Source organism: Pelodiscus sinensis, chromosome 18, assembly GCF_049634645.1.
Source record: "Pelodiscus sinensis isolate JC-2024 chromosome 18, ASM4963464v1, whole genome shotgun sequence".
Taxonomy (NCBI): domain Eukaryota; kingdom Metazoa; phylum Chordata; order Testudines; family Trionychidae; genus Pelodiscus; species Pelodiscus sinensis.
The window spans coordinates 11349885-11365018 of NC_134728.1; the positions used below are offsets into that span (position 1 = coordinate 11349885).

The 15134-nt window shown below is 43.2% G+C and overlaps 1 protein-coding gene across 1 annotated transcript in view; it reads right to left on the reverse strand.

The window, feature by feature from the left end:
- Nucleotides 1–6813: 6813 nt before the first annotated feature.
- The window catches only part of CDH26 (cadherin 26), a 43300-nt gene continuing 34979 nt past the window's right edge, over nt 6814–15134 (reverse strand). The window contains exons 13-18 of the mRNA XM_025186156.2: nt 13526–13656; nt 12981–13058; nt 11376–11441; nt 11170–11223; nt 10613–10699; nt 6814–9327 (exon numbers count right to left, since the gene is read on the reverse strand). Coding sequence (XP_025041941.2) covers nt 9112–9327; nt 10613–10699; nt 11170–11223; nt 11376–11441; nt 12981–13058; nt 13526–13656 — 632 coding nt within the window. The 3' untranslated portion in view covers nt 6814–9111. The remainder of the gene's footprint in view (nt 9328–10612; nt 10700–11169; nt 11224–11375; nt 11442–12980; nt 13059–13525; nt 13657–15134) is intronic.

Sequence of the window (15134 nt, forward strand, 5' to 3'; positions counted from 1 at the left end):
AGAATGCAGGTGGCTAAGTCATTTAGAGAGTGTCCTTTCTGGTTAAAGTGGCAAGAAACTATTTTCTCTTTGTGATCTTGTCTGATATCTGTTTTGTGGGCATTAATCCTTTGGCGAAGTGTCTGAGATGTTTGTCCAATGTACATAGCAGACGGACACTTTCGGCACATGATAGCATAGATTATATTTCTGGATGCGCAGGAATATGTGTTCTTGATCTTATAACTCACTTGGTTAGGTCCAATAATGGTATCAGCAGAATGAATATGTGGACAAAGCTGGCAACGGGGTTTGTTGCAAGGGAAGGTACCAGGGTTGGTATTAGTGTGGTATGTCCTGTGGTGGTTGGTAAGAATCATCTTGAGGTTAGGTGGTTGTCTATAGGAGACTATGGGTCTGTCTCCCAGAGCCTCTTTGAGTATGGTATCCTGTTCCAATATAGGCTGTAGTTTATTGATAATGTGTTGGACAGGTTTAAGTTGGGGGTTGTAGGTGATGACAAGTGGTGTTCTATTGTTGGTTTTCTTGGGTCTGTCTTGAAGTAGATGGTTTCTAGGTATTCGTCTGGCTCTTTCAATTTGCAAATTTGAAAGAGCCAGACGAATACCTAGAAACCATCTACTTCAAGACAGACCCAAGAAAACCAACAATAGAACACCACTTGTCATCACCTACAACCCCCAACTTAAACCTGTCCAACACATTATCAATAAACTACAGCCTATATTGGAACAGGATACCATACTCAAAGAGGCTCTGGGAGACAGACCCATAGTCTCCTATAGACAACCACCTAACCTCAAGATGATTCTTACCAACCACCACAGGACATACCACACTAATACCAACCCTGGTACCTTCCCTTGCAACAAACCCCGTTGCCAGCTTTGTCCACATATTCATTCTGCTGATACCATTATTGGACCTAACCAAGTGAGTTATAAGATCAAGAACACATATTCCTGCGCATCCAGAAATATAATCTATGCTATCATGTGCCGAAAGTGTCCGTCTGCTATGTACATTGGACAAACATCTCAGACACTTCGCCAAAGGATTAATGCCCACAAAACAGATATCAGACAAGATCACAAAGAGAAAACAGTTTCTTGCCACTTTAACCAGAAAGGACACTCTCTAAATGACTTAGCCACCTGCATTCTGCTACAAAGACCTTTTACATCTGCACTTGAAAGGGAATCCTCTGAACTGTCATTCATGTTAAAATTCGACACTTGCCAACAAGGACTTAACAAGACTTTGAACTTTCTCACCCATTACCAAGACAGTTTCCCCAATTATCACCTGTAATACCATTAACTCACAAACATCCCACTCTCCCTACCTTTAATATCAGCAATTCACAGACACTTACCTTCCTTCCTCCCCCTTCTCACCCCCCCGCATCCCCCTTCTGTTCTGCAATGTGATTTGTCCTTTTCATATTTGTTCATTTTTTTTAATTGTATCCTTTGGTATATATGGTTGTGACTACTTTCTTCCACTATTTGATCTGAGGAAGTGGGTCTGGCCCACGAAAGCTCATCATCTAATAAACCATCTTGTTAGTCTTTAAAGTGCTACATTGTCCTGCATTTTGCTTCAGTTTGTAATACAACAGTCCTCGTAGGTGTTGCTACTTTGCTGTGGGCTTGCTAAAAAAAGGGGGGCTTTATCTAAGCTCCCAGCTGCAATGATCAGTTAAAGGCAATTTATCAGAGTAATGATTTATTGTTAGCAAATAGAAATAGCCTAGGCATGTAGAAAAACAGCTCCTCACCCTTCAGCAAAAGTGCTTTAGACAAACTGGAGTGAAGGTTTCCAGCTTTGACTCATTGGTTTAATGGCAGCTGAGCACAGGGATCGATAGGTTGAGTAAACTTTGAAATGAGAATGCAGGATCAGAAATACTGGGTGTCAGTGTTTTTTGGCCTTAGTTTCCATTCTCTGTAAGAAGGATGTTACTTCCATAGTTCACAGTCATGTTGGAAGGTTGCATTAATTTAGCATCCTCAAAGGGCTTTGTGCTCCTTGGATGGGTTGGAGTGGATGGTATTATTTTATGGCATAGGTAAGTTGGCATAGGAGATACAATAGTGAATGCCTGGAATAGTGGGTCTCTGTTATACAGCCCTCAATAATAGAGACCTACCATTCTACTTCTGGGGGAGCATTTTGCTTTTCTCATGAAGAAAGAACACAACAGAGAAATTAGATTATGGCTGGTCCCATCTCCTGCTACACATGATGATTTGCTAGTGGTTGTAGAGTAGCTTCTTCAGACATCCTCCGTCTCCTCATTAATAAACATCAATATCATAAGTCCATTGTCCTGCTACAGTGTGCATGCGTGTGTGTGTGTGTGTGTGTGTGTGTGTGTGTGTGTGTGTGTGTGTGTGTGTACACTGCGCAAATACTTTCAGTGTACCCTGAGGCAATTTCCAGGATCCTTTCTAGCTTTACCATCACCATTGATATCAAGAGTTTTGTCAGTGATGCACGAGGAAGCCTATTGTGTTACTTCTCCATCACAATTACCATGCCATTTCTCTTTCTGGAAACAGGTGTTTTGGAGAAAGTGAGCTTTCATGCCCACTGTTGCTGTCCATGGTCCTTAGCATGAAGCAAGCTGCAGCTTTAGTGAGGCACCTAATACTAACAACAGGACATTTGCAAATGTGTAACGGCATGGACCGCCACACAGTGGCGGCACACCTGTGACAGCACAGTACAGTAAAAGCACATTACTAGAGTCTGTGTGGACACAAAATATGTATCTGCAGCCATCCATGGATATAAAGCAGATATCCACATCTTTGCAGCAATCTAGATATAAAATTTGGATCTGCATCTATCCATGATCTACAAACATGGTCCATTAATATAAAGTAGATATATAGATTTGCAGGGTTCTACACATTAATATGGTAAATTTGATACCACGTGGCAGGGATGCTTCACATTTTTCAAATTATTTTTTGAAGATGCTGCAAAGGCTTCTGTAAAATTATTTGTAATTGTAGTAGTAGTAGGAGTATACTGCCTCATAGACAGTCAAATATTTCAAGGCCAGAAAGGACCTTTGTGATCTTCTAAACCAGTGGTTCCCAGACTTGGGCTCATGAACCCTTGCAGGTTCACAAAATGTTGCGGGGGGTTCTCAGAAACGAATCTCTACTGATGGAAGAAAGTGTTTGCATGCCAAACAGGAACCAAGGTCATTGTAACCACTGTAGCAGGCAGTAATGTCCCTTAGTCAATACTAAGCCATTCTCTGTGACATGCTCTTTTGTTCCTGTGGGATGAGAGTGAATCTTCTCATTTACTAATTTGTTTGTTAATTTTCTTGGTGTGTTATTTTTATTTGAACTGTTGTCCACCTGATCATGGACAACAGTGGCTGAAAACGGAGAGGGTAAAGACATAAGAAAATGAATGTTCCACATAAGTTAGTGTTTTGTCAAGTCCAAAGTGTGGAAAATCTAAATGTAATAATCATGATGGTCTTGGAAGGTCACTTGTGAAGAAAAGAAAATATGTTGCCAATTATATAAAATATGGGCGTATGTGCAATGGTGATCAAGAATGTCCAAAACCACAGTGCATAATTTGTGGGGCTGTTCTAGTAAACAGCAGCTTCAAACCTTCCCTACTTGAGAAAGAATGCACTCTGCACAACTCAACATGCTTGTTGATTTTTTCAAGTGAATATTTGCCAAGTGGAAAAGTGACATTACCAGTTTTATATACAAAGCAAGTACTGATAATGAAAATGCACTTGAAATGTCGTACTGAGTGAGCTACTGCATAGCAAAAGCATCAAAACTCCATACCATAGAAGAAAGCTTGATTGGTCCATGTATAAAAGATGTAGTTCATTGCATGTTCAGAGACAAGCCTGCAAAAAGGATTGACACAGTTCTAAGGATGTAAAGTAGACTAGTTGATTCCCCACCCCCCACTGCCTCTTTCAGATAGAGGCAGCAAAGGGGGGGAAAAGGGGGTACTTCAAAAAGGCAGCGCTGCACAGCTGTGTGGTGCTGCCACTTTGAAACACTGGGATGGCGTTCAAAGGGGCTGCGCCACATGGAGCTCTGAGTCAGCAACTGATCCCAGGCTCCATGTGGCATTTCCACAGAACCTGAGATCAGCTGGGGAGTCCCCAGCTGACTCTGGGTTCTGAGGAAATGCTGCGCAGAACCTGTGGTCAGCTGATCCCGGGTTCCTCTGAAATCCTGCACGGAGCCCAGGATCAGATGGGGAGTCCTCCGCTGACCCCAGGCTCTGTGTGGCATTTCAAATTGGCAGTGTAACATGGATCCCGGGGTCAGCAGGGGACTCCCCAACTGACTGTGGGTTCCGTGTGGCATTTCCCCAGAACCCGGGGTTAGCGGGGGACTCTAATCAACTATTCGACTAGTAAATTAACTGATATTTAAACATTCTTACATAGAGCCTCTATCCAATAATATGTTGTTGCAAAGAATTAATGACATGTCAAGTAACGTAGAGCCCACAATTGTACACAGAATGAAAAATAGTCCATTTTATCCAATACTACTGGATGAATCAACAAATATTGCTAATCAATTTCTCTAGTGTTTGTACGTTATGTGAATGGCTGAAAAAGACTTCTTGTTTTGCCAGTCATTTAAAAAATGCACAACTGGGGAAGACTGCTTCAATCTGACTAATGTATATTTCCAAGAAAAGAGAAATAAATAGGTCTCATTGCCTAGGCATTTGCACTGACAGGGCCACATCAATGATAAGGAAGTATTCCAGATTTGTAGCTCAAACAAAAAAGGTTGCATCAAATGTCTCTTGGATTCATTGCCGTGTCCATAGACAAGTCCTTGAGGTAAAACCCAGGAGCTGAAGGACGTGAGTTTCATAAAATCACAGCCATCAAATTCCAGAATATTTCCCAGACTTTGTGAGAAAATGGGGAGTGTACACACTTATCTGTTGACCCCTACTGAAGTTAGATGGCTCTCCTGGGGTAATATCCTTGTGTACTTGTTTGAGGTTAGAACAGAATTTTGTTTTTTTTCAGCCCCCATCTTTTCCACTAGCTTCATGTATGGAAAATTACGACTGGCTCCTACTTTACTTAGCACATATTTTTCTCATGGGACAATGACCTATGTTGATTTTGTCAGGGCCTCAACATAAGAGTTTTCAATGTGCACATCCAAGTTGAATCCATGATAAGGAAGTTGTAGTTCTGGGAAAGATGTTTGGAAAACCATCTAACGGGGTAGTTGTGTACTTTTCATGACTTCCTGGAATAACAAACTATGTTGGACCAGTGCACTAAAATCAATATAATTGCACACCTAAATGGACTTTTCACAAGGTCAGAAAACACTCTCCAGCTATCTCACAACCTCTTAGATAATACCACTCTCTGAACATCGATATTGAATACTAAGGAAAACAGTGAAATTGGTTGAGAACACCTGAAATTATAAACTGGAAAGGAGGGTTAGAAGTCTGTCATTGATCAACTTTTGGCTGAGCTTAAGAAACTAATATCCCCTATTGGCAGAAAATGTTCTACAGTTTTGTTACTGTTTTCAACATCGTATTTATATGAGAGAGTATTTTCCTCATATGCACATTTGAAAACCAAATACAGAAGCAGAGTCAATGCCGAACCAGACTTGAGACATCATCTTTCTCCAGTGGTTCCAGACTTTCAAGATGCAGCTCAAAGCAAGTGCATCCATCACGAGCAGATTTAAATTTCAGGACTCCTTATGAGAAATGGAAAGGGAGACAGATATCTTTGCTGTTTTTAAACTAAAATAGGCCACTAGTGTTGTTTTTAAAATTATTATGAAGAACAAGGTTAAGCTTTGTGGTAGTCATGCAGTGTTTGCCTGGTCTGCTCAAGACCCAAATGATTGTAAGATGATGAACTCTTTATTTGAGTTGGCTTCTTAAAGACCTTCATGTTGTGTCACGTCTCAACATGATGAAACACGTAGAAACCGTGTCCTATAATAGGCTTAATCAAAGTGATATGAGCTGCAAAGGTGAAATCTTGGAAGAATGTTGCCATTTTCATAATGTAAATAACATTATTTGTGTAATGATAAATCCTAATGTAATAACAAATAATGTGCAATAAGTTTATCAAAAACAAATTTTATATTTCCAAGATTGCTGCTTTTATAATTTAAGTTGAAGTAAGGGAGAAAATCCCTGGAAATAGTCATTTTTAGGAGATGGATTGTGAGATTTGACATTTGCATGAAAGGGGTTCACAGGGTATAAAAATTTGGGAACCACTACTCTAAACTGACCTCCCAGATAGCACAGGCCACAAACTTCACCAGTGTTTCCTGCATCTTATTAATTGCCTGTGGTTGAAATAGAGTGTACACACAGCACGTTGGAAAGACATTAACTCATGAATTAAGAACTCCAACTAATGGAGAATTCATCACTTCCCTGGCAACTTGGGTCCAATGACTAATTATCTACCCTGTTCAAAACTGTGTCTTATTTCCGTATGAATCTTCCTAACTTTGACTTCCAGCATCTAGCTCTTCTTCTGCCATTGCTCACTAGATTAAAAAGCTCCTTTTAGTGTCTGATAATTCTTGACCATGATCAATTCATTGCTTACGCTCCCTCTAATAAGATAACTAGTTTGAGCTCCTTTTGTTTCTCACTATAAAGATGGATTTTCCAGAAATCAAAGAGGTGTATGCCACAAGTGCAGGAACAGCAATAAGAGGATGCACAGGGGTAACATACTGCTACCACATAAAGCTTTAATCATTCCTGGTTTATTTGTTAACACTTAGTACTGTGCTGACTCAAGATCTGAACAAGACGCTTAGCACTGTTGAGCCATGACCTCTTCCACTCCTAAATTTAGATAAGAGGACAGAAAAGGTTAAAGCAAAACCACAGAAATAGGGGTGTAAAGCCCTGTAGCAAAGAAGCCAGCCATTGTATTCTGTGGCTGGTTTGTTTAGGGATATGCCCAGGTTTGGCAGAAATTCAATCTTTGCAAAGCCATGTGGTGATGTGCTGGCATATGGCACTTCATTTCATGCCCACGCAACTGTCACCTGGTGCTAAAACATGGTGGATACAGGAGAAACAGATCTGTAAACAGAAGAGACCAGCCCCTTACACAATGAAAATGAGAGGTTGAATCCCTATTACATGGCCCTCCTCAACCTCTCTAGTAAGTGTGGAGGATAGAGCCAGACCTACAGTAGACAGCAGGACAGTATGAACAGGAACACAGAGAGTTGAGCTTTGCCCCAAAAGGTAACAATGGGCCTGGGTGGGTATCAAGCAGAAGACAGCTCCACACGCAAAGACACCCAAGAGAGGAGGCCAGGGGGTCACACAGGAGCAGGAGTGTATGTTTATTTTAGATAGGTAAAAAGCCTCCTTCAGATTCCTCAAAGCATATGTACAAAAGAGAACACCCCCGCTAAGCCATTAAACAAACTCACGCATGTCAATTAAAGGTCATGACCAACAATCCACTTCCAGGCTCAAAGTCACCAACTCACACATTCCCCACCCAGGCAGATGCTTGCCAGACAGGATAAGACGCTGTGCCCTTCTGGTCATAAGACTAAGTTCTGCGCTCCTGTCATCAGATTGTAACAAGGCACATACCTGCAGTTATGCAGACACCAGCTATGTTGCACCAAGCATCGCAGATTAGTGCTCCATTCCTGCTGCTCCGACTGGAGCTGAAGGAGGATCTCCTTCCTCCCACACTGGCTGCTGATATATCCCCTGTGAGTTGCCAGACCTTTCTCCCCCACCTTCAGACCATCCGTTGCATGCACCAAGATGCCCATTTCAGCAGCATGTGTCTGCCCCAGCAAAGAACTTAGAATGTCCCTGGAACAATGCAGCCAGGAAGTTGCTCTAGATGGAAACCTTATGGGCACTTTTCATCTATTTCCTTTGCTCTGCCAAAGCAACCCACACCACATCCTGAGCCCACCGCAAAACTTCTGCTCTTTCCTAGCCAAACAAGGAGAAACTTTGGGCCCACCTCCGGATTCTAGACGCTTGCTTTTGCAACATGTCTGCACTCACTGAAGTGAGCACATACCTATTTTGAATGTACAAACACAGGCTTTGCCCACATAAAATGGGTGTGAGCCAGCATCCACGGGTGGAAAACAAGCTGCATACAGAAGAACAGCCACACAGATTCAGGAGTAGCAGGAAACAGCCTTCAATGGCTAATTAATTAAAAAAAAACCTTAGCATTTACCACAATCTGTGCTTGCTCCGCGATCTAAACTCCCAGCAGCTCTACTGTGAATATCATCGGGATGGTGGCTCTTCATCCTCTTCTACAATCCTACATGGGCTTTAAGCACTATCTGTTGGATTTTAAAACAGCTTCCTACTTCCAGATGATTCCAACCTCTAGATGTGTGAAGGATGAGAACAGATACTTATAAAACTCAGGAAAGATGCAGGGCTCAAACAACTGGTGACCTGTTTCTTCTGACATTCCAATTCATGGGCTGTGCTCATCCTTTCACACAGAAGAGGAAGCCACGATATTCAGTACCAACAACAATAACAGTGTCTTTCTGCATCACATGGGGGCAGGCAGAAAGGGGGCCACTACAGCTGGCTAATGGAAATGACAATCTTTGTTGGGTAAGTTTCAGAGCGAGTGGGGAAAGAAAATTGGCCAAAGGGAAACTATAAAGGAAAGTGCTGAGCTTTTAATCAGCACGGGGAAAAACAGCTGACGGCAGGAGGCCAGAGATGCTTTTCCTGATGCCTGGGACCTGACCAGACTGGGTCTGCACTTCAGTCTCTTTAGCTCAGAGACAGCTGGGAGTAATTGTTATAAAAGAAAGAGCCCTGTGCCGACATCTAAGGGCCTGTGAATCCAAGCAGAGAACCCAAAGGGGAAGACCCAGAAAGAAGTTTAAACACCGATCCAAACCACTGCCTGGCTGTTGACAGTATATCATTCAGCCATACACACAAATTGGGGGACATTTCCTGTAGGAGACAGCCACCAAAAGTCAGCAGATGTGTGTGCTTGGATCGAGTCCCTTCCAAGCCGGTGGGAATGTCCCCACAGTTCCATTGTTCCTATGACAGTGGCTTGGACTGAAATGATTTCCAGCAGATTTCATCCAAAGCAGCAAACTTTGGTCCCAGATTTTCCAAGAAATCCTCAGGCAGTTCATGGTCAGCTGTCAGCAGGGATCCAACAGAGCTGCTTCTCTCTAGCTTTCCCTCCTCCGCGTATATGTGAGGCTGGTAAGTGGTTATGTTCTCCTCCTGGTCACGGAGGCGATAGAGCCCCTGAGGAAGGGATAGAGAACAAATGAGAAAACAAAATCTGTATGGAGACTCCAATTATAACATCTGTTTAGGAGTCAGTGGGATTTGTAATAAGTAGCAGGTTAGCAAGACATCCCAGGATGATTTCTGTAAGCACTGCTATTCATTCCCACCCAGCACACAACCTCCTTAATGCACAGGAGGCAGCCCAGCCCATCAGCTATGCCAAAGAGGGCGCTGGAATTGGGAGCTGTACTGCAGTAGAATAGCACAGGGAAGCTGTCAGAAGAAGCCATGAAAAAGTACAAGTTCCCAGCCAGCACAGAACAGAAAGAGTAACACACTGGACTTCACCTATGCACCTGCAATGGGAAGCACCACAGAGCCCAGCGCCTGTCTAGAAAGGAAAAGGTGTGGGTGTGACACACACGCAAGTGTCCCAGTAACTTGTGGGTGATACACCAAGGGTGTGTCTAAACTACATGGCTCCATCGATGGAGCCACGTAGATTAGGCTGATCGGCAAAGGGAAATGAAGCCGCGATTTAAATAATCGCGGCTTCATTTAAATTTAAATGGCTGCCACGCTGAGCTGACAAACAGCTGATCAGCTGTTTGTCGCCTCAGCGCGCTAGTCTGGACGCTCTCGCGCCGACCTGAAAGCCCTTTATCGACCTCCCCGTTATGCCTCGTTGGATGAGGTTTACCGGGGAGGTCGATAAAGGGCTTTCATGTCGGCAGGGGAGCGTCCAGACTGCCCTGAGCTGCTGACAAACAGCTGATCGGCAGAGAGGGGCAGCCATTTAAATTTAAATGAAGCTGCGATTATTTAAATTGCGGCTTCATTTCCCTTTGCCGAACAAACAAATCTACATGGCTCCGTCAACGGAGCCATGTAGTTTAGACGTACCCCAAGTGCTGGAGACACGACCGCTTCAGCAAAGGCCCAGAGATTGCTGTAAGTGGCCTCTCCTCAGGCTCCCCCAGCTTCTGTACCTTGCTCTTATGAGGGGTTCGAAATTTGCTGCACATTAAATGCCCTTTCCACCCATCCTAGCCCCTTTTCCCATTCTACAGAACTCAAGAATGATACAGGGCTCAAACAGTTGGTGGCTTCCACGGACATTCCAATTTGTGGGCTGCCCTAGCCCCTTCAGACCGAAGATGAAGCCACACCATTCAGAGCTGGCAACAATGATAGTCAGGCAGTGTCTCCTATGGGCAGCAGCCAAACTGGAAAGTTCCCATGGAAGCCCAGCAGGGAGCCACTGACAATACCAGGGAGTTCCAAACCTGCCATTCCTTACCTGATTCAACATTTCACCCACTGTTTCTACAAACACAGCGAGGGGTCTTCTTTGCAGGGTCTTCATGTGTCTGTAATACTGGGCCTTCTGAAAGAGACACACAGCATTGGACCCCAGTCAGACCGAAGCCCCTCCACCAAGATTTTACAAGTGTCATTCTGGTCTGAATAAATTCCTCAGCACTCACTCTGTTACAGCCATTTCTCCTCTAGGTGTCTTGTCTATTTAGACTGCAAGCTCCCTGGGCAGGGACCTTCTGCTTTCCAAGTTTGTACAGCACCTAGCACAATGGGGGCCCCGTGTTGCTTGGCCCCTAGGGACGACCATCGTGAACATGGTGAATCATAATAATTCACTGGATTCCTTTTAAAGACACCGAATGCAAGACCTGACTCTGCCAATATTTATTCCTTAGTCTCAGAGACCCTTGTGTATGAAATGAGGTTTACAGACTCAGGGTTATGCTATGAAAATTAAGGGATTATGCTTTGCATTTCTCTAACCTGTAACCCAGACCCAGATAGTTTGTGGAGCTTATTAGTGAGCATTCTACTTACCTGGGAATTATGGTCGTCCCTTACTGATATGGACTGGACCTCTCTACCAACATCCTTTACAAAATAAAAACAGGGAACTGTTGCATGATTCCAGGAAAGTTATTAGGGTTTAATCAAACCCACTCTGGTTAATCTGCCCTCCCTTTCCCACCCCGTCCTATCCCAAACACACATAGTAAATATGACAGTTTGTAGAGTTTACTTACCCACAGAACTTGGTTATAGCCTTGACTGGATGTAAGGAAAGGAGATGATACCATTCCATTTACATCCTGCAATGACAAACACAAGAGTTAATAATCTTGGAGGGTGAAGGGGTAAGGGAATTTTGTTCTGGATGGAGACTAATCCTGAGAAATTTCAGCCTCTGGAAATAAGTGACTAAACACAGTGTTTTGAATGGCAGCACAATCTCATTTCAGTTATAAGGTTTTTATTTCCAAATAGGGCTGTATTAAGTTATTCTTTTCGCTGTGGTTGATGTCATAGGCTGCATGTTAGACACTTCAGTAACATTAGCAGACCAGGTGCCAGGTCATACCAAAGCCCCAGGTCAATTGACCAAAGCAATTGTGAAATGTATAAAACTGTATCTGGTGTTTAAGCATCATGGAAATGGGATTTTTTTACTTAGCCATTTTTTTTACTTGTCTGTGTCCTGTTATAATGTAATAGCAAACATTTACACTGCAAACACCCCAGTAACTAAATAACCCATCAAAGAAACCTTCTGGAATCCTAGGGTACGTCTAGACTACAGGCTTTTGTCGACAGAGGCTTTGTCGACAGATACTGTCAACAAAGCTTCTGTCGACAAAGAGCGTCTAGACTACATCCAGTCCTGTCGACAAAGTGGCTTGCTTTGTCGACATGAGAGTGTAGACGCAAAGAACAGTGTAGATGCAATAACGCCTTCTGTTGACAGAACTCTGTCAACAAAAGGTGTTATTCCTTGTAGAATGAGGTTTACTGCCGTCGACAAAACTGCCGAGTTCTGTTGACGTTATGTCAACAGAACTCGGCGGTAGTGTAGACACAGGAATAGTTTTGTCGACAAAAGTCCACTTTTGTTGACAAAACCCTGTAGTCTAGACATACCCCTAATGATGGACTTTACTAGAAAAGTGCTAATTTCAAAGCAAGTGGCCATCAAATGTGATGACTGGCGGTCAAGGACTCAAAATTCATTCCTCACTCACTGTCAAAAGAAAAGTCCACATGGGTAGAGACATTGTCTATTTTTTGTCAGATGAAGCTATAAAAGATGGATACAAGGAAAGATTCTTTATCACAGGGCTGTTTTGATTCTGAGAGAAGTGTACCACATGCAAAGCAGAGATCGCCAGAGATAATCTGGGAATCCTGAGAAGACTTTTGGGAAATTGGCAGTGTAGTTAGTTTACTATAGAATAGGCTTCCAGTGTTATGTTTGGTGTGAGATCTGGCATACCAATGGCTCTGGGGCAAGTAACTGATTGCTTGGGACTCGGAGCAACCTGATGGGGTCTGATTTTTTATTTGTGAGCTTTCATTGCAAACTCTAGTCTGTCCAGATGATAAGATAGGCTGGAGAGTCTAAGGGAATGCTCTGTGACTCCATGGTAAGATGGATATAGTGACCCATGAGCTCACCTTGGTTACCAGTTTGGTGAAATCTAAATATAGAACAAACCACCATCCTGGGTTGTCAGCCCAGTTTTCCAACATTCAGTCCTGAGATAGGGGGTCTCAGTTACAAGCCGTTCCAGACAGCTGGGCATTAAAAAGGGACTCCTCCATTTACAAGATTATATAAACAAACAGATGGTTACCTCAGACATTTGTTTTTCTTTTTTAACTTCTGGATACACAGAGATCTGGGTAGCATAATCCAAATCATCTGCTGTAACCTATGGAGGGCAGAGATGAAGACATGCATTCACTAAATGTACAGAACAAAGAACTATTAATCATTGTTGGATACCAACCAGTATTTTGCAACCCCGACCCTTCGTCATGTTGGCTGTGATTTCCCAGTTCTCACAAACAGGCTGGTATCACATGGCAAGCAGAGACAGAGAAGCCACTCAGCTCTTTCCTCAGCAAAGCACCATGCTCACCTTGTTAATACACTCCGACAGGATGAGGTGTCCAGGAAGAAGATTACCCAGAAATTGGCAGAGTTAGTCCCCATAACCTGAATAACCCAATACCATACAATAGGTCATTCTTCTGCCACATTTAGCTGAGAAAAGGAGGAGTATTCTGCTCAACCCCAAATATGTGAAAAGACCAGATGGTTGATAATCTAGACAGACAGGTATCAAGCTGGCAAGATGCTCACAATAGGTAGGTGGATACGTTCGCTATTGCTCACCTGAGACAAAACGTTTCCACTCTCTTCATTGTACTTGATTAAAGTCTGGTTGCCTTCTTCAGAAGGGAGATAGGACTGTTTTTTCCTGGTTTGAGACCCGCATGAACACCGCAGCAGAAGACAGACAGACACTGAAAAGTGAAAAGAATGACCAGAACTGCCACTTCATAGCCTTTTAAAACAACCCCTTCGGCACCTCTCTGAGCTCCGTGAATGTAGAGATCCAGAATTCAGATCATTCCTTCCTCCCTGTGTCACCTTTTATTCTGTAACTTTCAAACATCAGGCTGGGTTAGACATGGGGTCCAGCTAGCTCAATTTCCTGTCACGGACAATAGCCAGCTCCAGAAACTGGTTTCAAAGGAAGGTGCAAGAAACCCCACAAGAGGCAACAGTGAGGTTAACCTGGCCCTATGGGAAATTTCTGTCTAGCCTACTCCATCAGTGATGAGCAACCAGGACTAATGAGCAGGCCAGGTGATTAGCCTTCCTTTATCTCAGTGGACCGCATGACCACTAGTGGGCAACCCATAGCCTGTAGCCCACTAGAGTTCCACCTGTCGCCCATGCAACCTGTCTCTGTCCCCTTCCCCCATGCCTCTCATGTACTGGGACACTAAAGCCCCACACTTAACAAGCCCGGAATAACGGCCCGCGTCTACACGCGGCAATGAAACGGGCGTTTGAAATAAAGCCCTATTTCGAACTTCCTGTTATTCTTTCTGCAATGAGGTTTAATGGGTAGTTCGAAATAGGGCTTTATTTCGAATGCCTGTTTCACTGCTGCGTGAAGACGTGGGCCGTTATTCCGGGCTTGTAAATTTCAAAAAATGGCACCCGGCTGGGAAGATGCAAATTAAGCACGGGGTATTTAAATCCCGGGCTTGATTTGCAATTCCAAATGCCTACTTTTGCAGCCCTATTCCGAAATAGGCTGCAAGTGTAGACATACCCAAATGAATTTGCACAGGAAAATAAGACAAACACTCTGTAACCTGTGGGTGAACACTTGTCACAAAGTGATCGTGCTATATATAGAACCTATCAGTCCCCATCCTCATAGGAAACCTACACAGCACCATAAAAACACAAACATAACTTTTCTAGACTTTAAAGTTCATGGATTGAACAGAGACACCGGATTTATGGTTTATTAAAACAATCAAAACCTTCCTCCCCCCAGCTTCTTACCTCTTCCTTCCCTTCCCATCCCTACCTCAGTATTGGAGGGGTGTTAACAAGCCACTGCCCCTTGAATGATCCCTTGAAATCAGTGTTAACTTCTTAAGCTAAGCAATATATTCCACCTTGCATTTAGCTGTGACACTCAATAGGCTTCCCAGACCTCAAGCTCTGTGGTATAAGCACAACAGTTCAGCTCCCTCACTAACAGAAGTTGGTCGAAAAAGAGATATTACCCCTCCACCATGTGTCTCTAATATCTTGGGCTCTATTACAACAGGGCTACCACAACTCTGCATATCTATTCCCAAACAGTTTTATCCTTAAACATTTTAACTTCATCCAACAAAGATGAATTTTATCATTGTCTGTTCAGATGTCTATATTTTATCTAACATTCTATTTTCCTACAGATCTCTTGGCCTCT